This window comes from Mytilus californianus, unplaced genomic scaffold (assembly GCF_021869535.1).
Source record: "Mytilus californianus isolate M0D057914Y unplaced genomic scaffold, xbMytCali1.0.p SCAF_14, whole genome shotgun sequence".
NCBI lineage: Eukaryota > Metazoa > Mollusca > Bivalvia > Mytilida > Mytilidae > Mytilus > Mytilus californianus.
The window spans coordinates 9,822,005-9,846,892 of record NW_026262626.1 but is presented as its reverse complement, the minus strand read 5'-3'; the positions used below and the strand labels follow the sequence as shown (position 1 = coordinate 9,846,892).

The 24,888-nt window shown below is 33.5% G+C and overlaps 1 protein-coding gene across 1 annotated transcript in view; it reads right to left on the bottom strand.

Moving 5' to 3' along the window:
• Window positions 1-8,061: 8,061 nt before the first annotated feature.
• The window catches only part of LOC127724156 (TPR repeat-containing protein DDB_G0287407-like), a 33,756-nt gene continuing 16,929 nt past the window's right edge, over window positions 8,062-24,888 (bottom strand). Inside the window, exons 9-18 of the mRNA XM_052231027.1 lie at window positions 24,497-24,640; window positions 22,921-23,039; window positions 22,138-22,243; window positions 21,074-21,213; window positions 18,653-18,859; window positions 18,019-18,231; window positions 17,364-17,555; window positions 15,984-16,126; window positions 15,282-15,354; window positions 8,062-9,942 (exon numbers count right to left, since the gene is read on the bottom strand). Of these exons, the coding sequence (XP_052086987.1) occupies window positions 9,598-9,942; window positions 15,282-15,354; window positions 15,984-16,126; window positions 17,364-17,555; window positions 18,019-18,231; window positions 18,653-18,859; window positions 21,074-21,213; window positions 22,138-22,243; window positions 22,921-23,039; window positions 24,497-24,640 (1,682 nt within the window). The 3' untranslated portion in view covers window positions 8,062-9,597. The remainder of the gene's footprint in view (window positions 9,943-15,281; window positions 15,355-15,983; window positions 16,127-17,363; window positions 17,556-18,018; window positions 18,232-18,652; window positions 18,860-21,073; window positions 21,214-22,137; window positions 22,244-22,920; window positions 23,040-24,496; window positions 24,641-24,888) is intronic.

Genomic DNA, 24,888 nt, shown 5'->3' with positions numbered 1-24,888 from the left:
CTGATTGGCTGAAAGTGTTTTGTCTATCAGCTCATAGACATAATTTTGTCATGTGACCGTGACGTCATCAACGTTTTTATCATGATTTACTCCTTTTTAGAATTAAATTATAAGGAATGACTGTAATATTTTTTCTGTCTATTCGAAATAGCAAAAAAAAAAATGTGGTGCACACTTTTAAATAACCTGCTACGCGAGTTATACAGTGTGCACCACATTTTTGATGTTATTTCTTCATAGACAGAAATCAAAGCATCGTTGATGTTGTGATCCAGCCATATTCATAGCTAGTCTCATATTCTTTCTGACCATACTTTTTTCTGATTTTTTTCCTCTTTTCATTTCCACTCTTACTGTAAATTTTCTATGTTATTGTCCAAAGGTAGGGAATTTCGCAATATTGATGCAAATATAGATATATATATATACTGATCTTTCAATTTTAGACTCTGTCAGATTTTATTTTTGACAAGAATGGAACTATATTGAAGAGGGACGAAAGATACCAGAGGGACAGTCAAACTCATATATCGAAAACAAACTGACAACGCCATGGCCAAAAATAAAAAGACAAACAGACAAATAAAAGTACAGATGACACAACATAGAAAACTAAAGACTAAGCAACACGAACCCCACCAAAAACTGGGGGTGATCTCAGGTGCACCGGAAGGGTAAGCAGATCCTGCTCCACATGTGGCACCCGTCGTGTTGTTTATGTTATTACAAATCCGGTAAATAGTCTAATTCGGTAAGTAACATTCGTGAAAAGGGAAGGGTATTGTTGTTACGACATAAGGAACATATCCGATATCATCTGTGAAACGGTTATTCCATAACCGCCAACCAACTCGTGATGGCGTCCGTAAAATTTACGAAGGGATGATTTCAACTTCACCATTTTGAACTCTTGGTCTAATAGCTTCCTCGTGAGCAGCAATCCTCTATCAAGGAAATCATGATAGGAAACACAAGCCCGGGAATATCGTATCAATTGGGAGATATACTCCGTATGCAGGCGCTGCTGGAATGTTGCTACATAGAAATGGAAAGTTCACAATTGGGAAGCTGAAATCATCTCTTTTGTCGTAAAGTTTTGTTATCAACCGACCCTCATTGTCAATTTCTAGATGTAAGTCAAGATATGAGGCAGACTTAACTGTATCTGTAGTATCCTTTATCTCTAGTTCGATGGGATAGATTCGTTCAACATAGTCACCAAATTTTGTATTATTTAGTGAGAGAACATCATCTATATAGCGGAACGTAGAGTTAAAGGTGAAGTATATATATCTAAAATAAAGTCATTATTCGACCAATCTTTTCTTAATTTAAGGGCGGATAACATGTCAAAAGTTTACAGTTGATGATTAAATTGGTGTAGAAAGTTTCTTCGAGTGATAAAAACACATAATTAGTTTCATGCTATGTCTTCAACTAAGTATTCTGCACCATCTCCAAAACCAGAGTGATCGCATAGATCCAGCATGGATTAATCAAAAAATATTACAGTCATTCCATAATGATTTTTGTTATTGATTTAGTTTATGGACATTTAGTTAATCCACGGATAGAGATTAAGGGTTAAGAGAGAGAAATACTGCAGTATAAATCTCAAAAAACCAGTTAATTTACCCCATATGTGTGCTATACTCTGCCTTATGTGCTTATGATTGTTATTTCTTTTTTATTAAATATCAAGTCGACATGTTGTCTGGCAGGGTTCATCTGACCATGACCTCATTCATATGGTTCATTGGACAATGTTCAGTTTTCGTAAATAAATATGTTTCTCAGATACTATATATATAAGCCATAGGTTAATTATACATGTCATATTTAAAGTATGGTATGATTGTAAAATATACATATAAATAAGAAGATGTGGTATGAGTGCCAATGAGACAACTCTCCATCCAAGTCACAATGTGTAAAAAGTAAACAATTATAGGTCAAAGTACGGCCTTCCACACGGAGCCTTGGTTCACACCGAAAAGAAAGCTATAAAGGGCTCCAAAATGACTAGTGTAAAACAATTCAAACAGGAAAACCAACGGTCTAATCTATATAAAAAATGAGAAACACTTATGAACCACACCAACAAACGACAACAACTGAACAACAGCTAGCTCCTGACTTAGGACAGGTGCATACAAATGACTGTATTCGGAGTTCGTCTGACCTTGACCTCATTTACATGGATAATTGATAATGTTAAGTTTATATGATGCATGTATGAAAACCTTCATATTACGTACAGACTCCAAAATAAATTCAATCATGATTAGTAAAGCATACGAGACGTCAGAAGCAATATTGGTAGATTTTGCAAGTCAGAAAACGTCAGAAAACGGTAACGAAAGGAAATTACCATTAAGTGGATTGCAAATCATAGATGAACCGCTATGCAGGACGGTAGTAGACCTCATCAGAACCGATGAGGTTAGACAAGAAAGGGTGACTTGTTTATTTAACTATTATTGACTATGTCATAAAGTGTTCAGAGGTTGAATCATTATTGAGATGTAAAATAGAACGTGTAGCAGTATCGTTAGATGTACTTGACGGGGTAGGTTTTCTTAGAGAGATTTTGACAGTGTGTTTCATTTAAATCTTTTAATCATTACTGAGCCACCACCTACTACGGGTGGTATTCTCGGAGACTGAAAGTTTACCAGGATAAGTATCAATACAGTGAAAACTTTTGAGAGCAAAAAATCAAAATAGACGTTAATTAAACATACTCTTGCCTGAGGTAGTTAAAACCTTACTTTTAGCATATACTAGTAGTTATATAACTGTATGAAATGGCGGGAGTTTGCAGATCAGTTTGTACAGCCGGTAATCTTCACAACCGATCACAATCCATTAAGTTATTATTTTAAATATTTGTTTATAACACAGTTTCCCCCCAGGAACTCAGGAACTTCTATCAGGAGGAACACATATACGTTGGCATAGCATGTATAGGCCAAATTAAAATAAAGTTTTAGTGTTGCTAAGTACAAATAATATTCAGCAACAGTTAGAGCGAAAGGAACAATTTGTGATAGTTGAACACCAAGGTTAACTGCATAGATATTGTGTTAAATGTAGTCTTTGAAACGGCAAATTATACCCTTTTTCTAAAGGGAAGAGGAAACGGCCGAGTGTATGAGAGAATAGGGATTCCTTATTCTGAAGAAAAAACTACAGATGAGGAAGGAAACAAACTAAATTGAAACAATCATTTTCCAGCAAGACACGATGGAGAAATTGCAACTGAGGTGTGAAGAGATGTTGAAAAAATTACAGAGCTTACAAAGGTACGAAGGCAGATATGTATTGAAACTGTTGCACATCCACAGACAAACAGAAACAACTAACTTAGCCGGATACAAAATTATAGCGGTATCCGCCGAACAAGTGATCCGTGTAAAGCCACACGCTTACTCTTTCGCAAAGTGAGTAGAATTGTATTACGAAGTTCAAAGGAAGATAGAAGACAGTGCTATTGAACAATCATCATCTTCATAGATTAGTTCCATTGTGATTGTCAAAAAGGACCTCACAAACAGAATTGTATGGACATTGGAAATATATATTGAAACATGGAACCAAATTTGACTATGAATCGATTTGTGAAAAGGGTAACTTAGCATACGACATTCAGCTAGTTAATTCTGATGGTCATTCCCAGATTGTAAAATGTCTATTTGTAAAGTCAATATTGAAGCCACCTTTCTCCGAATGATCACCAACAACAACTGCAGCCATCTTTCATACAGTAACACTATACAAAAACGCGACAAGGTATGATCCAGGTGCTCTCGAATAATCCTTTGAGAAGACAATTCACATATTCAGTTATGATAATATAATTGTTGATCTCACCCTGCTTTTCATTTTTGATGTTTACAGTTCCTCTATTTCAATTATAGTTGCCAAAATAGTAGCTATAAAGCAAGTAAAACTTAATATTGACCAATAAACAAGGAAAACACGGTCAAGGTCAGATGATTCATGCCAGACAAAGGTTCACCTTACAATCATTCCATGCATCAAATATAGTTGACCTATTGCGTATAGTATCCAACAAACAGACATAAACAGGACAATTAAACAATTACAAATTAAGGTCAGATGAACCCTGCAAGATAGACATATATACACATTGACGATCATTCCATACACCAACTATAGTTGACCTTTTGCTTATTGTATTTGATAAACGGTCAACACCATGAAAACTTTACATTGACCAATAAACCATGAAAATGAGGTCAAGGCCACATGAACCCTGCAAGACAGACATGCACACCTTCCAATCATTCCATACACCAAGTATAGTTGACATATTGCTTATAGTACTAGTATCTGGTAGTATAGATAATCTTGCAAAAAGTGCAGAAGATGCAGCATACAAGGGAGAGCAAAATAAGTTATACATGCTGAGCAAGAAAATTTCCAACAGTGACATTAGAAGAAGCATACTTATACAGTCCAAAGAGGGGTATGTAATAACCAATTAAAAGAAACAGTTAGAGGGATGAAAACTCAGAAAAGGGCACTTTGAAGAGATTTTAAACTCACAAGATCCACCAGTACTAACAGATATTCGACCTGGAGATATTGTTGATGTGAATATTGAACCACCAACCATAGAATAGATGATACGAAGTATATGGGCAATCGGTAATGGTAAGCCTCCAGGTATAGTCACAGCATACAAGCTGAACTATATTGAAAGCTAATTAGACACAATAGCAATAGTCTTCTGTCGTCTATTTGAACAGATTTGGAAGAGGGAAGAAATACAAACAGATTGGTAGAAAATAATTATAATCAAACTCTTTAAAAACAAAAAACAACATTCTAATGAAAGAACTAGCTGGGTTCCGAAGAGGTCGAGACTGTATCAATCAAATGTTCATCCTGAGAAATATAGTAGAGCAGTGCATTGACTGAACAGTCCTCTATTTATCAACTTAATCGACTTCAAAAAGGGCGTTCGTCAGTATCCATCGAGAAACTTTAAAAATGATCATGACAAATTAATAGGATTCCCGGTAAAATCGTCAGGATGGCACACACATTTTATGATCACCTCAGTTGTGCAGTTGAACATGAGGGTAAACATTGAGGATGGTACCACATCAAATCTGGAGTCTATGTCAGGTTTTCTTTTAGCTCTTCTGTCAGCAACAAGGACACATTTGCAAACCAAAATAAATGATCTACAAAGGATAGCTGCAACTACTGGATTAAAAATCAACAAGAGGAAAAGTAAAATAAGGTTAGGTAAACAATAATATCCAGCCTGTTACATTGGACAACGAAGAAATAGGGTTGGAGTTTCACATACCTCAGAACTGTTTTAGATACCAGCGACAATGCAACAGTCGAACATATCAACTAGAATTAAATAAAGCAAGATCAGCATTCTACACGCGAAGGAAAGTATGGGCAGCAAACCAATTCAGTAGGCATGGTAGGAACACCAAAATGAAAATTTCTAAAATCAATTTAATATCAGTGTTATTATATGGGGCAGCATGTTGGAAGATAGGCAAGAGAGATGGAGACAAACTTCAAAACCCTTAACACAAGAAACTTGATAGAATATTCAGGATATTTTCGGCAGCTACGATTTCCAACACAAAACTGCTGCAAAGAGCCAACATGTGCAGCTTTACCAACACCATTAAGACTAGGAGATGGAGTCGGATAGGTCATCCTGAGGATGGACCCATGAAACGATTGTTGAATCTCCTTGACGTGGAAACCACCGGGAAAGAGTCCCAGGGAAACTTGGAGATGAATGGTCGACAAAGAAAGAACAAACATTGGATGGAGGACATTGGGAGAAGTACAACAAGCAAAAGAAAACTCAAGATGAGAGGCTTCAGTTCTGATCCTGTGCGACACATAACGCTGAGTTGTAAGTTGTAAGTTATAGTGTCGGATAAAAAGACAAAATCATGAAATTAATATTGTCCAATGAACTATGAAAATGAGGTCAAGGTCAGATGAATCCTGCCGTACAGACATTTTCACCTTATAATCATTCCATATAGAGTCCTTATTGCTTGTAGTATCTGAAAAATAGACAAAATCAGAAAAAAAATAACATTGATCAATGAACCATGGAAATGAGGTCAAGGTCACGTGAACCCTGCCAGATATATATATAGACATGTACACCTTCCAATCATTCCTTACACCAAATATAGATGAAATATTGCTAATAGAACAGTCCTTAGAGTGGAACACCTCCCTACTGATTAACTTTGTAGACTTTGAGAAGGCATTTGACAGCTTGGACAGAGAAACCCTTTGGAACATCATGGCTCATTATGGAATACCACAATCATTCATAAACATCATCAGGAACTCATAAAACAACATGAAATACAGAGTTATACATGAAGGCAATCTCAGCGAGAGTTTTGATGTCAAAACTGAAGTAAAACCAGGCTGCCTGCTATCACCATTTTCTTTTCCTCTTGGCAATAGACTACATCATGAAAGAAGCAACAGAAGGGAAAAGAAATGGAATCCAATCGACAATGTGGCAACAACTAGAAGACTTGGATTTTGCGGATGATATTTAGCCCTTATATCCAGTACACAACAACAATGCAAGAAAAAACATCCCTTCTCTCTTCAACATCTATAAAGCTCGGACTCCAACCAAACGAAGAAAAGACAAAAGTAATGAAGATCAATACCGAAAGTAAACAACTTTTAAAGATGAACAACACCAACATAGAAGAACTAGAGGAGTTTACTTATCTAGGAAGCATTGTCAACATAGAAGGGGGTACAGATGCTGATGTAAAAGCAAGAATCAACAAAGCCAGAGTCATCTTTAACATTCAAGGGAAAGTATGGAGTGCCAAGAACATCTCAAGAAGCACAAAAATGAAAATTGTCAACTCCAACGTAAAATCGGTGCTCTTGTATGGATCAGAAACATGGAGAACAACTAAAACAATGTCGTCTAGACTCCAAAGATTCATCAACTACTGCCTAAGGAGAATCATGAACATCAGATGGTTCGACAAAGTAAGAAATGAAGACCTATGGAAAAGAGCTGACCAAAAACCTATTGACATCCAAATCAAGAAAAGAAAATGGGTATGGATAGGCCACACACTGCGAAAACCAACAAGCAGCATTACAAGGCAGGCACTTAAGTGGAACCCTCAGGGAAAAAGAAACAGAGGACGACCAAGAAACACCTGGCGCAGGGACACAGAAATTGAAATAAAGCAGCAAGGATACAACTGGAACACTTTAGAAAAGCTGGCGCTAAATCGAGTTAGATGGAGGGAGTTCGTCAATGGCCTATGCTCCCCGGAGGAGCCAAGGGCCTAAGTAAGTAAGTAAGTATTGCTTACAATCTCTGAGGATCAGACTTGACCACAAAAACTTGATCACTGATTCATAAAATGAGGTAGAGGTCACTGGTGAACCCTGTCTGACAGACATGTTGAACTTGCAAGGCATCCATATACCAAATATACTCATAATTAGTGAGTATTTCACATGACAAAAAAAACAAATATTCTTTTTAAGTAGTTACTGATCCATAAAAATGAGACCAAAGACATTGGACATATACTAGATGGAAACTTCGTGACATAAGGCATCTGCATACAAGGTATGGAGCATCAAAGCCTTCTACCTATTGAAATATTATGCTTTTTACAAATAGTTTAAGCTGCCATTGCGAGATAGTAATTAATCCCTGTCTCGCATTTTGCGACTTTCGTTGCAGGCTTGACAAAAACCCCTGAAGAGGTCAATAACATGCATGTAAGGCATCATTGCATAATAACAGGCCATCTCTAGATTCCTCATAGAGTTTATGCAATGTTTTTTAACACGTTGATGATGTTTCACAAACTATAGATACATTTGATTTAAAACTAGATGTGGCTAAATATTTATATTTCACATACAGCCAATCAAATGGCCCTCTTTTGCATGGTTTATAATGCCAGATTGGTCCTGGTAACCATCTCTATATTCCAGTCCACCCTTTGGACTTGAATACATAAACAAGAACATTTTTGCTATAATTTTTATTAAGATAATAAAGTTGTAAAGATGTAAAAAGTACAATTATAAATATCCTACATATATAAGAGTAAACTACTAAAGTAACATGTACTAAAGTACTTGTTATAAACAAAAGAAGTAACAAAGACAATATAAAATATTGCCTATAAAAACAATAATATTTCATTTATCACAGTGACTTTTACATAGTTTATAATCCCATAAAGAATAGGACCTAAATATAGCACCAAAGAATAAATGAAATGCTTTCTAATGGAATGTGAAATATTTGCATCATTTCTTTAATGATTGCTCTTCAATTAATATTGATACTCATTTTCAACAAAAATTATCTTTAAGGATGTTCGCCCATCATGTTTTTTTTAATTTTTGTCAAATATTCAGAATCCTCTGGTTCTATCCATGTGGTACCAATAAAAATTTTGCCAGCTAAGATCTACTTTTCTTTTCACAATTTTATTACATGAATTTAAAAAAAGCCATTTTAGAAAATCTTATAAAATCCTTGGTTTTTTTAAAAGGTGCCAATGTTAAATGTATTAAAAATCAAGAGAGAATCATTTCCCTCCAAAACTTCAATTGATTACATTTCAAAAAACAGAGACACAGACCTGTTATTTTTCTATACTGATGATAGAAGTTTTTAACGACCTTGACTGGCTATACAGCCCTCGCATGGTCTGTTTCAATACTTTTTAAGTTCTGTTATTCATATACTATCAATTTATAACAGTCTTTTAAAAAGCATGTTATTTTTAAACAGAGAAGCGAACATCCTTAACAGCATTTTTGTTAACTATTGATCATTTTTGGTTTATTTACTGTTTGACTACATTTACCTCATTTAAAAAACGATTAATAGTTTATTCATTACAGATTCATATTGAACCATGCAGACCTCTCATGCATAATTGCAAAAACTAGAGGTACAACAAGTAAAGCTCACAAAATATAACCCCTTTGCAAAGTCCATTTTTTGACTAGTAAAATCCCAAATATAATTCATACCAAAAAAGCAATGGAGAGGGCTAACATAGTCTTTGCCTGTTGCCAAATCCAATTCAATTCATTTGATTAAAATACTGTTTGAATATTAACATACCAAAAAACAACAAATAAGATGTGTAAAACAGTATTATATGGTGAATTTTCAGAGAATGTTTTTATTAATTTTGGGTTAAGGAGAAGAGGAAACAAATGTGTAATGTACCCAGTAGTGTGCAGATATGACAAAGTGTGTGTCATACAAGGTAAATTGTAAAAATCACTTGGTTAGAATGAAACAGGAGGTGCAAAAGAACATCATTAGAGTAATATTCTGTGAAAGTTTTGCAAAATTAAAAAAAAAAAAAGTTATTTATGTCTAAATAAAATTTAATCTTATAATTCTTAAATGTATAAGTCTGTTAATCACTAAAATATGGGAATTTGTAAAAAAAAAATGCTTTCCTTCTAATGCAATTTTTTAAAATTCCATGAAGTTCTAACAAAGTTATTGATGCCTATAAAGCATCCAACCATTAACTAAAATCACTTGACAGACAACATAGCACACTTTTTGTTATCAAGTCCAAAGCTACAATTCATACATAATTTGCCCAAGATTCCCATCATATTTTTCACATTTCTATTTTCTTTAGGTACTATATAGTTACAATATAAACACTTCCCAATTTTGTCACTGTGACCAAAAGCATGAAAATTGCACAAGTTTGCAGCTGCTTGCATAAATGTCAAACGACTTTTACATACGACACAACAGTTTTTATACTGGATCCTGAACTTCTGTCGACATGTTTTCGTTGAACAAGACTGACACACAACAACAGGAAATATTTGTGGCAATCCGGAAGCTAGTGATTGACATCTCAATTTCTGAAAAGGTACAAAAAAAATAATTTGTAAATTCAGAAATTTTTGTGGTTTGTATTATTGCAAAAATTGTAACAGATTAGGTTATGGAAAGTAAAAACTAACATTTTTAATTTTGATAGTATTTTTTGTATACAGCCTTTTCTTACACAATAATCAATTTGGTATTTTTTTCCATTGTTCAACAATCGCAATAATAAATGCTTGCAAAATTTCTGAATTAACAGTATTATTAATTATAATCTGTACATGTTGAATCATATCTACCCTTCACATACTGTAAATTCAGAAATTAATGCAAGATTTTTATTATTGCGAATAATATGACTGGATGAGTATCGCAATATTTGGAAATGACATTCTGATATCTGATACATAAATCTGCATGCATATTTTCCTAAAATTGCAATAATTAATCTCGCTTTTTAGTCCATTCTTCAAAAATCGCAATAATAAATGCAGGCAATAATTTCTAAATTTACAGTACTGCTTTTATTAAAAGGTAATAATGTGTTCAGTCAAAATTGATTTAAATAATTAATTTATAACAATATTCAAGGTTGTGTTAAAAAAACGTTAACTCATTAGGGGAAAATCGCCTAATTGCGGACAGCGCCGATATGCGGACGGAAAACGAATATCATACTTTTCAATAAAATGATGAAAATTTGAAATAAAATAGATATAAGAAATAAGGTGTTTTGTTTTCTATTGAAACTCTATTTTGTTGCAATAAGGATATCATGTTTATTACTTACGATTTACTTTTATGTCATGTGATTGAAAGTGCATGCTATAAATAGCTTATGTCAACAAGTTTGAAAACTGGGAAATTTTGAAAAAGGTCCAAAGTCAGCATGTCATATTAAATTCACAGTTATCCATATAAGATTTGTGATTTATGTGTTGAAAAGCAAGGGCGCTGTGTATTTTATTCAAGGAAACATTTCTTTTAATTATTTTTACTGATTTGTCTAAAATTTTATTACAAAATAGGAAAAAGCAAGTGTCCGCATTTTCACCACCGAAAATAATATGATAGCCGAAATGCGGACACAAGATATTTTGAACAACTAACACGTGCAGTGGTGCATATGCCAATATCATGATGTAGGAAATAAGCTAAACTCTCTTAGAATCTAGTATTAATAGTGCGAAATCGGAATCCTATAGATATTTCTATATCAATAAAGTGTTGATATATATATATATAAATTAAAAAGTCTAAATTGAAAACAACGTTCAAACCTGTGCATGTAAAACAAATTTCTTGGTAGAGGGGTCTAAATACAGCACAAACAACAATTTCCAAAAGACTAAAAAAAGTGAAAAAGTCTATTTTAACAATACGCATTTGACTAACAGGTCGAACAACTGATGTTCTTAAACCCTGCTGACTGCCATTGGCGATTGCCAAATAAATTGATCACCATATATATATGGGTTTACTTGTTTTGCTTTCATTTTGCATATGACGAACATGACGAGTTTACAAGTCCGATTTCCACTTCAGTTGGCAAACATGATAGAAATAAAGTAACCAATACATCAGTTTTAAAGACCTCTTTAGATTTTCTGTGAGCTTCCAACAGTAATGAATTTGTGCATCCAGTCGTCTGTCTGTCTGTCCGTCCGTCTGTGACAAATCGAAAAACAAACGAGACCCCTCATGGGAAGGTACCAGTACTCGCATTATCACCAATTTTTTGCCAATATAATAAAAAAATCATTAAATATTTGCTTTGGCTATATATCAAAACCTAATTTTCTTTAGTAATCAAATAATCATAAACTAAAAGCTTGGTAATCATCATATAACAATTACAATGTAAAATATTTATTTACAAAACAAGCTTCAAAATCTGGGTTTTCTCTGGCATATTTGCTCGTTCACTTCTTCTATGATTTTATTTAGTAAGCTCTTCCTCGTCCACATCCATCTCCTCGGGTGAAACAGTATCAATTGCAACTTCCATATTTGGTTCGGTAACTTTCTCGTGTGAACGACATATGCCTCACATTTTTTTACCTGCATGGATAAATGAATGTAGGTAATTAATAATCCTTTGCACCTATGTTGTCATGTGTTTTATACATTTCATCTAAGGCACCGAACAAGGTATTCATGTTCTGCACACGTTGGTATCCTGTCGCCAGTCGGATAAAATCCGATGCCATTATTGGTTTGAGAACGGGTTTTATATAGAAAAAGTATATATGTGACAAAATCGAACGAACACATTAATAGCGTATCATCATGAGTGACCACAGTCTCCAGCACTACGTCTTTATCATGTACTGCTTACTATCGGCATGTGCCTTAATTTATTATAGCAATCACTATGTCCGTCTATTCATCCGTCCATCTACACTTTATATGTCGTAGGATAACTCAAGTTTGCTCCGACAGATTTTAAAAGAAATTTTAACCCAACATTTATAGTACTTACGTACCATTATAGGGGGAGGCTACCTTTTAATCTTTTTTAACTTTTCATTTTCAAAATATTGGACTTAGGCCTGCAGGGCCCTGCATTGAGGAGTGACACGGGTCAGTATTCATAATACTGACTTTTAGGTCTCCATTTTTCCATATTCTCATATATTTTTTTTCTGACATTCCAATTTACAAAGTTTGGCATGTTCCATCACACCTTGAGTTTTCCCTTTTTTGATTTCCCAATTCTTAACAATTTAGCCTTTTTACTCATTCCATTAACTGTGTCCAGATATTCATGGCGTTGGATGGGCCACAAAAAATCATGCTTGTCAAAGAGCACATAGAAACCCGAGGATACATAAGATTATCTTATAAGTATCGGAAAGTAGAAACATAAAAATCTCGTCTTAAAGCATCTTATGCTCTAGGACTACTGATTTGTAAGTGATTATGACATTAAAACACATTTCAATGAATGCCATACGATTTGAAATTGAAAGTTTATTCATCTTATTCCCGGGGGGTTCACTTCCTATTATTGGGTGTACGGGGATGTGCCAAAAACATGGGTCATAATTTTGCGAGATTTTATATAAAAATTACCCTCCTTTTTATAAAACATCCTATATTAGAATGCATTTACGTTTGATAACTGTATATCGATTTTGGGCATGTATGACCTACATATCATATATAAATATGCAATTGAGAATCTTACATTATTCATGGTCAATTATCATATTAAATAAAATTAATTACTTTGAAAGTTCACCTTTCAAATAAGTTCCAAAATGAACCCCGGAAATTTTTCTCCTGATTTGTACATAAGTATGGGTCATTCTTTGTTAAATATTCATATAACTGTAGATACTGAATTTCAGTTAATGTTATATTAGATGGGTACACTTTTTAGGCAAAAATGGCACACCCCTACCAAAAAAATATCGAAGTACACCCCCCTGCCGGGATCTTATATCATTTAATAATTGGCGTGGTCTAAGATATTTTTTTCTCACCTTTCCACATGTATTACCAGTTCATGTGAGAAATCCATTCTCAAATAATTATTTTATATGCTTTAAGATGCACTGAAAGGGTATTCATGAAAGGTAATGTTATATATACTTAATACCTGCGTTTTGAATAGCAAGAACTGTTTGAAAATAAGTGTCCGCAATTTGACGACAAGGTGTCCGTATTTTAACTCCCCCTGTCCGCATTTACACGACTCAGCATTTCCGCGGGTTTTAAGCTTTTCCAATCTGCCAATCAAGAGAGGAGACCTGAAAACGCGGGAAATAGTCCATTTGATACCCCTCTATCATCTCCTATCAAATGCAACCACCAGTATGTCCGCAATTGGCCTCGAGAGTATCACAACTTCCGGATTTGAAAAAGTGGCCGCAATTAGGCGAATTTCCCCTAATGGTTAAGCTAATTTCATCCAGAATCAAGTTAATATGTTCTCATTCTCAATCTTATGTAACTCTTCAGTAGGAATATGATTCCATTTTTTTTATAAATAAATATTTGTTTTCTATGACTTTAAAGATAAACTGTTGACACAGAGATATGTCTCATGTTTTGTGATGTTGATGGTAATATGCAAATGTTGAAATATTTAAACATGTAAACTATGTAAATCATTCAAGTCAATGACCATGACTGAAGGTGCAAGGCCAAATAACCTCCATGGAAATGTGAAATGCCAATGCTTATAAAACTGCATACCAAATACCATTGACTTATCACAAGTGGTTCCCTTTAAATTAACCTAAACACAAACTTTAACTTGTAAACCATGTATAAGTTTCGATAATGAGGTGGTGGGGCCATATAATCTCCATGGAAATGGGAATTGCAAATGCCAATATAACTGCATACCGAATATCATTGACTTAACATAAGTTGTTCGTCTTAAACTGATTTAATCACAAACTTTAACACGTAAATAATGCAAAACATTCAAAGTCAATGCACCATGACTGTGGGGGGAGCCAAACAATCTCCATGGAAATGAGATGTGCCAATGCTTATACATCTGCATAATAATTATCATTGACCTACCACTAATAGTTCCCCTTAGACTGACCTAATCACAAACTAAAACATGTAAACTAAGCAAAGGTTTCAAAGTCAATATACTATGACTGAGGGATGATGCAAAATCATCTCTATGGAAATGAGATGTATCTATGCTTATTCAACTGCATACCAAATATTATTGAACTACCACTGATGGTTCCCCTTAGACTAACCTAATCACAAACTAAAACATGTAAACTAAGCAAAGGTTTCAAAGTCAATATACTATGACTGAGGGATGATGCAAAATCATCTCTATGGAAATGAGATGTATCTATGCTTATTCAACTGCATACCAAATATTATTGAACTACCACTGATGGTTCCCCTTAAACTGACCTAATTACAAAATAATACATATAAACTAAGCTTAAGTTTCAAAGTCAATAGACCATGACTGAGGGGTGGTGACAAAAAATCTCCATGGAAATGAGATGTCCCAATGCTAATACAACAGCACAGCATACTAAATAACATTGACCTACCACTAGTGGTTCCCCATAAACTTGACCTAATCACAAACTAATACATTTTTTACGCCACCACGGTCACTGCCGCAAGAAACAGCACGCCTTAGTCTTGCTTTTTTGACTTCGTCAACACAAGACAAAAAAGCAAGCGATTTCATTGAACCAGAGGATACATGCTGAAATGTCTTGCTTGCTTTGCTGAACATGTTTACATAAATATTTTTGATGAAGGTTTCACTAAAGTTATAACATAAGCTAATCACTGTCAATGATCAATAAAAATGAGGTCAAGGTCAGATGAAACCTGACAATTGGACTAATGCATTAAATATTAAAACAATTTTCACCTGGAAATTTCGACTTCTACTCCAGTCTTGAATAAGCTCAGCTGCTGGATCTTTATCATAAAATTCTAGCAATCTGCATGTTTAAATATATAAAAAAAAATATTATCAGACACAGTGAAGTTCAATCCTCATGTTTACAACTACATACACCCAGTGTAGGTTCCAAAGATGTTTTTTTAGTACATTTCCAACTGGTCAATATGGATAATTAAGTCTGTTGTTTCCCTAATGACCTCTTTTCCATTTTTGACCACATATATTTTTTGATATTCTGTCACATCATGTATGATACTATGGACGAGAATATGTATTCTGAACACAATAACCTGCTTGCACGTTCCAATGTGTTCAGTGAAACATGAAATTGGGATAAGAACTGTAATTTGTCAAGTGATTTTAAAAGTTCACCTTAAAATGGAGATCTGTACTAAGTTTCAATCTGATGTGACCAGATTTTAAATGGTAAACTACTTTAACAAAAAAAAATAACTTAAGAATGAACTTACTTCCCACTTTTACAATACTTAGTTCAGTGAACTGTGTAATTAGGGTAAAAACTGTAATTTAAAAAATTCACATCACAATGAACATCTGTACCAATTAAGTTGTTTCAAGTTTATGTGACCACATCTTCACAGTAAACTACCTTAACCAAAAACTTCAACCTGATCTTTTTATAGAACCAAAGTACTATATACTTACTCTATTTTTAGGTTAGCATTCAAACAGTATGTTGGTGCAAACAATGACCTTGACCTTTCATCAGGACACCACTTTGTATAATACAAGGCCAATAATCTATACCATTCTTTTCCATTATTAATGATTAACAACTGGCTGACAATCTTAAAAAACAATTACATCATTTAAACTGATATAACAAGATAGATAATATATTAAAGAACCAAAAAAGTGATTGATTGAAATTTCAAACTATCTGTGAAGTATCTGCGAAGTATCTACAGAACAGGTCTTAAAATTGTTACATACATCAACTCAAAATTTAATATCAAGCTGCAGACCAAATATAAAATCATTCCCTTTCATAAGAGGCCAAAAAAAACTTTGATGAAAGTTTTCTACCCAAGGTCTTTGGGACAGAAAAAACAGGAGTCTAGCGGTTACTATAACTGCTTTCTCCATTTGGGTCAATATCCGTAATGCTCCTCAAATTGAGGAACACATAAGTTGTGCGTAAACAAAAAATCTCTGTGTAGTGATATTGGACATGTTTCTATTTTTAACAAGTGACTGAGCTTAACCATTTGTGTTGATTTGGAAAGTAGAGGACCATAGAATAAATGTGTAAAAACTATGGATTTATTAAATGTATACAAAAGTATTAAATTTTCAAAGAACTAATTGTGTGAACAAATGGTTTTTTTACCACGAGGAGCTACATCACGAAAGGATTTTTGGGGTGTGCTAATTTACGAAAAAATAAATCACACTTTGAACCCCGAAAGTTTAACAACGTATGTGAAAATGTCTCAACTTTGAAACAAGACATCATACATATCCAAGTTTACGATATGGACTGAGCTACAGAAGAGAATGTTACCATTACCGCCTATGGGAAATCAATTACACATACTGACCCATTTGTTACACAGGTGAAATACTGTGCATGAATCAGCTGCAGATAGTTTCATATGAAAAAGACCCAACTAATTTTCACAAGCAATTTATTAATGTCACTTTCACAAGTAAAAATATGCCAAACTTGATTCTTCTCTTGTAATAAAAAAAAGTATGAAAATCACAAAAATAAATTGCCTCAAAGTAGACTAGGCTATATGGGAAAAAGCATCTGCAAAAAAAAGGTTTAATTTGATTCTAAAAATCTAATTTTATTTAAACTGGATAATACTGCAACAGTAAAAAAAAAAAACATTCTCAGTAAATTTTCTTGCTTCATGATCATAAACTTATTGCACTGTAAGATTGTATGAAATATGAAGTTCATTATAATAATTTATTAAACCATGTCGAGCACAAATGCACATGCACAAATAGTTTTACATAAAATATCCAAATTATTAGTCATGAATAACTTTTTCGTTGACCTTGTTTAAAACTTACCCTTCTTATTTCCATATGATAAAATGATATATTGGAGTGGACTCCAATTTCTTTTATGTATGGACTCAAAATTCTTCTAGTCTGGGACCAGTACAATGGTGCTACTGGTTCTTTGTTACTGATATCCCCTAACATATTAGACAAATCATGCACTTGTATGCTTTCAATAGCACATACCAGTAAACATAGGGTCTGAAATTTGATTTTAATAAATTATGATCAATACAGTTTAACAAATGTTTACAAACACAAAGATATTCAAACTAGGATTGTACTGAAATTACCATTCTGGTCTGAACCAATCTGAATAGACTGAACAATCAAAAATGGGGAGATGTGGTATTATTGTCAATGAGACAACTATCTATAGACCAAATGACACTGTTAGTGAAAAACTACAGGTCACTGTACAACCTTCAACAAACCTTTATTTAGTACTGGTCAGATTTTAAGTCTTATTTTAGATGTGGTCATTGCAATGATTTCAGTGCTGTTTAGATACTGAGCATGCCATCTATTTTTCAGTCAAAACTATGACAGGAAATTGAATGAGACAAATTAAATCAAAGCATGCTTCATCCAATTTTATTAAACTGGTCAGAACTTGATTAAATAAATGCAAAACTAGAAAAGAATAAATATTTACTATAAATACCTTTTTCACTAGGCCTGTTTCATCCTCTGCAATGATTCTATTGACAATATCTGTTAGCAGACTGTCTACAGAATCAGATACTTTTTCTATCTTGCTGTCCAACGTCCTGAAATCTCCAAACATTCTAAGTTCCTCTAACAGCATGGTGAGCCATAAAGGGTTTGTAGCACATGGTCTTGATACAATCAAAGATAGCTGGTCTTTATCCAGTTGCTTCAAGTTTAGAACAAGTCAAGTCATAAAAAAGCTGAGAATTGTATTAGTGTGCTATAATGAAGGAATAACATTACTGTAGTTGAAGAGCTGCCGATGTCAAAATGTATTGTCATCGCTGGGAGTTCAATTTTTATACAACCAAACAAATAAATGAATAATTGTTTTTTCATGGTGATATTTAAGGTTCCCGTTAAATGAACTTCACAGACAACAGTAGCTATTGTATTTATTCAATGGGACAATTCATGTTGAAAAAAATTTAAATACCCAAATAAATAGGTACTGATTCTGGGGAAAGGTTTTAATTCCTAAGCAACAAGTCTTTAAAAGTACATATACAAATTTCAATGAAACTTAACTTAGGTTCTTTTATAGCACACCTCTTTCTGTTTTACTTGCATTACTACATTTTGCATACCTTGTTAAACTTCTTCAAAGTTTTTGCAACTATAACTTCTGCAGCCTCTTTGTTGATTGGTCCAACTTCACAAACATAACAACTGTGTTCAGTCAACCTTGCAATAGTAGGTGGATGGCTGTCTGCTGAGCTAATGATGCATTTAATATTACCTGGGAATCTTGGTGGCAGCCATGACAGGTGGTTATAATAATTACAATCTGGAAGCTTAAATAAATCATAAACTTTTATAGTATAACTAATCGCCATATTTGAAAATAACAAGAATGTGTCCATAGTACACAGATGCCCCACTCGCACTATTATTTTCTTTATTCAGTGGACCGTGAAATTGGGGTCAAAACTCTAATTTGGCATTAAGATTAGAAAGATCATATCATAGGGAACATGTGTACTAAGTTTCAAGTTGATTGGACTTCAACTTCATCAAAAACTACCTTGACCAAAAACTTTAACCTGAAGCGGGACAGAAGGACTTACAGACGGACAGACGAACGAACGAACGAACGAACGAAAGAACGGACGAATGGACGAATGAACGAAGGAATGGACGGAAGAACGAACGGACGCACAGACCTAAAAACATAATGCCCCTAGGTGGGGCATAAAAAATAAGACAACACATGCACGAACCACGCATGCATAAAACGAGTGTGCCGCATAAGTTTAATCCCTAGCAGTGTTTGGTCACAAGTGATCCTATTTTTTATATTTTTATTTAAATATGGCAATAATTTTTATTTTTTATTATATAGAAACAGAATAAAACCTTAGCTGTGTTACTGACACACTTTATGTATTGTACTGTTTTGATTGTATGAATATACATTTGTATGTGTATTGCACACAATTGTCAAATTGGCAGATTGTCACTTTGAGAAGATTGATGCAGATGTTGCAATTATTGTGAAGCAAAAGTTATTTTAAATTCACCCAGACTATAAATTGTTAACATGAGATACATTTAATCAACTAGTTTGAAGTGTCAAGGCGCAAACCTTCAGTTGGCAGTCTCAACTGAGTGTATGGCAAAAGGCGAGGAAAGTCTCAAATGAGAAAATAAATGAGTTATTTCACATGTGAGATTATCATTATTTATCACAATGGGAAATTCATATAAATCAACACATTCTAAATAATGATATTTTTATCATTTGTATTTTTCCTATCATTGCAAGAAGGTTATAACAATGATAAGTTTCTCTTGTCGTTTGAAAATATAAGCATCTCATATCTATTTTGTTCATTGCTTACGTTCAACTTATTTGTATTAAACTAAAATTTAGCAAAATTTAATTGCTTTGACAGACCACATTTTAAAGTATTTTAATGAATGGTCAGGCAATCCATATAAGCAGCTTTAACTCTTACCAAACAAAGATGTGCAATACTGACGAAGTAAAATAATCCTTATTGAGAAAGGGGACTATGCAACACAGGACTAATCCACAAAAATTTGTTGTCCTAATAGACTGTGTAAATAAATAATAAGAAGAAATGCAATGTTTACCAATTTTCTATGTGAAATAACAGTGGCTTATTAAGTTCTAACTGTCTGTGCAAATGCAGAGAAAAATACATTGATGTTTAACTTATGTTTTATTTGAAATAACAGTGGCAAAGTCCTAACAAGCTGATCAAATGCAGAGAAATGTTCTATTTGAAGTTCCTACAGGGACAAAGTTTTAGTTTGAATGGCCATCAAAGATTATTTAGAAATTTGATTTCAAAGATTAAATTTAGGTCAAGGTCACAATACTGGCTGAATTGTTTTTCAAAAAAAAAAATTTCCCCCCAAATTCCTTTGAAAAACGTTTTGTCTGTCATGGTGGCAGTCATCTTGGATGTCACTGGAACTTTAAAAAGGAACAATCTTAAGAACAATTTCCCTTATATACATTATCAGTTTCTCTTTATCATAATGTCCGCCATCTTTGTTGGCAGGAAAAGTCATTCAATATCATTCTGAAATGAGACCACTAAAAGAAATTTGCTGTTCTGCAAGTGTAGGTAAATAAGACTTATATATACAGATAACTAATTTTGTATGATCTGTTCATAGTTACAGAAGTCAGATCACCAAAGTCATCAGAAATAAATTGTGTGGTTTATACCATTTTCCCTTGAAAGGAAATTGGCTCCATATCAATTTAAAAGCAAATGCCAAAATGATCTCAGAGAGGTTTTAATGCCTTTCTCCTTAAGGCCTTATTCAAAATCATATCCTCTATAGTGATAGTATTCAGCACTAAAATATGAGTGAAAGTCATCAAATATTTGATGCAGAACTATTGTAGAATTGTTCATGTTCAAAGTTAGTTCATTAAAGCAGAATTCTATCTATAGTCACATTAGCCATATTTTTAGCTCTGAGAAAAAAATCTTCTGATTGAGGAACCATCTGTTTAGGTAAATTCTTACCTCATTAACAGCATCTATTACAATACAAAGCTTTGCTTGTTGTTCTCTCAAAATTGGCAGAAGACCTTTCAGCCTTTCCATCAAACTGTTTACAGAATCTTCTTCGCTGTCTTTGGCCTGGTTTGTGTTTTCATCTTTTTCTGTTAAAAACTTAAGATTTTTAATTTAAAGAGTGAGTAGGTCAATATAATCTCAAACATTACTATTACTTAGATCAAAATAGAATACTGAAGAAGGCATTCATTCATAATTCAGGAAAATAGCCCTGCAGAAAAACTTATCAGTAGGATATCATTAGGCATATATAAATTGTCTCTCATTTGACTGTTAAAGTCTCATAACTAAGGAATGACAAATTCAAAATTTTGAAAACTGATAAATATAAAAATAAGAAGATGTGGTATGATTGCCAATGAGACAACTCTCCACAAGAGACCAAATGACACAGAAATTAACAACTATGGGTCACTGTAGGGCCTTCAACAATGAGTAAAACCCATACTGCATAGTCAGCTATAAAAGGCCCCGAAATGACAAATGTAAAATAATTCAAACAAGAAAACTAATGGCCTGATTTATCTACAAAATAATGAACGAAAAACAAATATGATATACAGCAACAAATGACACTCACTTCTCTGAGATCATGTTAGCATTTACTTTTAAAATTATGGAGCCAATTCCATTTCAAGGAAAATGGTATGAACCACACAATTTATTTCTGATGACTTTGGTGATCTGACTTCTGTTAAACTATAAGCTTTTTATAACAAATTCCAAATGAATTGATCAATCATATTTGAGATAGTGCTTGATATGTGAAAAATTATCTGAAAATTTTGACGGTTAAAGTCTTGTTACTCTGAAATCAAATACTGAAAGATGTGAAATTTTACCAACAGTAAGGATTCAAATTTTTTTCCAGTTTACTTTTGTCATATAACTTAAGCTTTAAAGAAAAATTTGAAAAAAAAGTTAAAAGATGATCATGAATACCAGGTGAAAACAGTAACTCACACTGACCCTACTAATTTACTGAAAAGCTTTCATTTAACATATCTTACTGAGAACTTTCTTCTCCAGTACTCTGACTAATCTCTTACACAAAGTCTCGGTACTTTTGCTTGAAGCTGAACATCCAACAAAATGGTAAAATATTTCATAACCATCCTGAAATTAAAAAAAACAGGAAAAGAAATAATTAAAAGCAATATCGTGTTCACAAAATTTTAAAACTAAATATAAAAAATCTTCTCCTTAATGTTACACTTCACCATAATCTTTCCAATGTATAAAAGCAGTTTTATCCATGTCCACAAAGCCAACTGAAGTTTTGAAAAATCCAGAGTTGTCTCCCCTGGTTTATAAAGTATAGTTGAGGATACTGAATACTTCCATTATAATTTATCATCAAAATGGCAACAGTATATTCTCATGATTACCTTGTTTGCGATGAACATATGCATATGTTTTTCTTGAACTTTTTCAAACAAATTGCGGCATGAATTCACGTTTGCAAGGAATTTGCCTTGTTCACTCTACTCTACTCATGGGCCTCAGTGGCCGAGTGGTCTACGTAGTTACTACTGTAATCACTAGCCAGTCAACACTGAGGTTGTGAGTTCGACTCCAATCTTAATTGACTAGGATTGTCAGTTTTCCTATCGAAGGTCAGTAGTTTTCTCCGGGTACTCCGGCTTCCTCCACCAATAAAAACTGGCTGCCACAAAATAGCCCAAAAGCGGTGCTTAAAACTGGTGTTAAAACACCATAAACTCAACTCAACTCTACTCTACTCTATACTCATAATGTTGATATCAAATGATACAATATATATCTATACTGACCTTGAGAAAATCATTTACAACCTTGGCTAGGAGAGTGGATTTTCCATATCCTGGATGACCTTTTATACACATTATCATATTATCCTCTGACACAGTTTCTCCCCAAAATTTTGGATCTCCTATGAAGAATAAATTACATATGTATTAAAGTCTAACAAGAATACAAGACTTATGTTCTAGATAATTAAAAAAAAATCTTACCGTTTCCATGCACATAGGTTTTAAGGAGTAGTCAATTAAAACATTGGAATTAAAGTTGGCTTTTAAAGCAAGTTGCCAAACCATTCAAAATGGAATTGACATTTGAAGAAAAACAGCAACTTTCAAACTTTTTATTAATTTGGTCTACTATCCAATATAAAAGTACAGATTCATCTCTGAAAATAATGAGTTAGACAAAGAAGGAAAATCTTAATCACATAATATGTGATTCTTTTTCAAAAAGGATGTAAAGGGGGAATAAATATAATATGTGATTCTTTTCTAAGAAGGTCATAAAAGGGGGATATAAATAATGTGTTATTTTTCAAGAAGGTCATAAAGGGGGGAAAAATAATATGTGATTCTTTTTCAAAAAGGTTGTAAAGGGTGATAAAAATAATATGTGATTCTTTTCAAGAAGGTTGTAAAAGGGGATATGTGCAGAGATGAGCGGGAAATGACAAATGAAAATTAAAAAGTAGCCTGCATGTTGCTTTTTATAAGACCGCAAAAAATTTTTGCGGTCATATATTGGTATGACATTGGCATTTGGGGGTAATTGCCCTAAACGATTAGAAATTTGGGGCCAAAAAGGGGCCAAAAAACAAGCATTTTTCTAGTTTCCAGACAATAACTTGTGTTCAAGTGTATGGATCTCTCTGAAATTGTACTGCAAGGTACCATACCACAAAGGGAAGTTTGGGGGTGATGAATCATAAGGGGGGGATTTTTTTTTCCTTTTTTCCCTGTTTTTTTTTTTTTCCTTTTTTCCTTTTTTTTTCTTTAAAATTTTCCATTTTAATGTGGTTATTTCTGATTTATATATAAAAGCAAATAATAATGATATGGTTTAAATAGGTAAATTAAAAAATTTTAAGTTCTTAGACCACATTCATTCTGTGTCAGGAGTCGGTTTCACAAAAAAACTTACGACTAAGATTGATAGTAAGTCATGAACAATTCAGTATACTTACGATCAATCTTAGTCGTAAGTTTTTTTGTGAAACCGACTCCAGAAATCTATGCTGTGTCAAATATTTAATCAAAATCAAAATTCAGAGCTGTATCAAGCTTGAATGTTGTGTCCATACTTGCCCCAACTGTTCAGGGTTTGACCTCTGCGGTAGTATCAAGCTGCGCCCAGCGGAGCATTTTATTTACCAATGCTGTGAATGTGGATGAGGATACGAATGCACCCGCTCAAGCATTGCTATTTACGAAGTTAAAAAGGAGCATAACTCTAGAACGGTAAATGACTCACTAACCAAAATACAACTCTGTCTGTGTGTTTTGATTCTTAGTTGTGGATAAAATCAATTTTTAAAAAATTCTATATGTGTTTATAAATCTTAAAGGTATGATAAAAATTACTTACTAACAAAACTTTTGCTGTCCTCAGACACAGGTATGTCTGAAATTGGCTCCCCTTTCAAGTAAGATGTCAAAGTCTTCAGTAAGTTATCTTGTCCAACTACTAATTCAGATTTATTTTCTATATAAAATTTCTGATTCTCTTCCTCTGCAAAAAAAGACCAAAATAGTTACAGTACATATCTGATATCTAAGACTGACTCTATTAGATTAACTATAAATATTGAGGAACAGATATGGTAGTAGGACACCATGAGAAAGCTGGTCATACAAGAAACAAAGGAAGAGAAGAACAACACTGCTGACCCTTTCAGATTGACATGTACACCTTTTTTAGACCAAATATAGCTAGCATATTACATATAATAATTAGAAAATAATCTAAACTAAAAAACT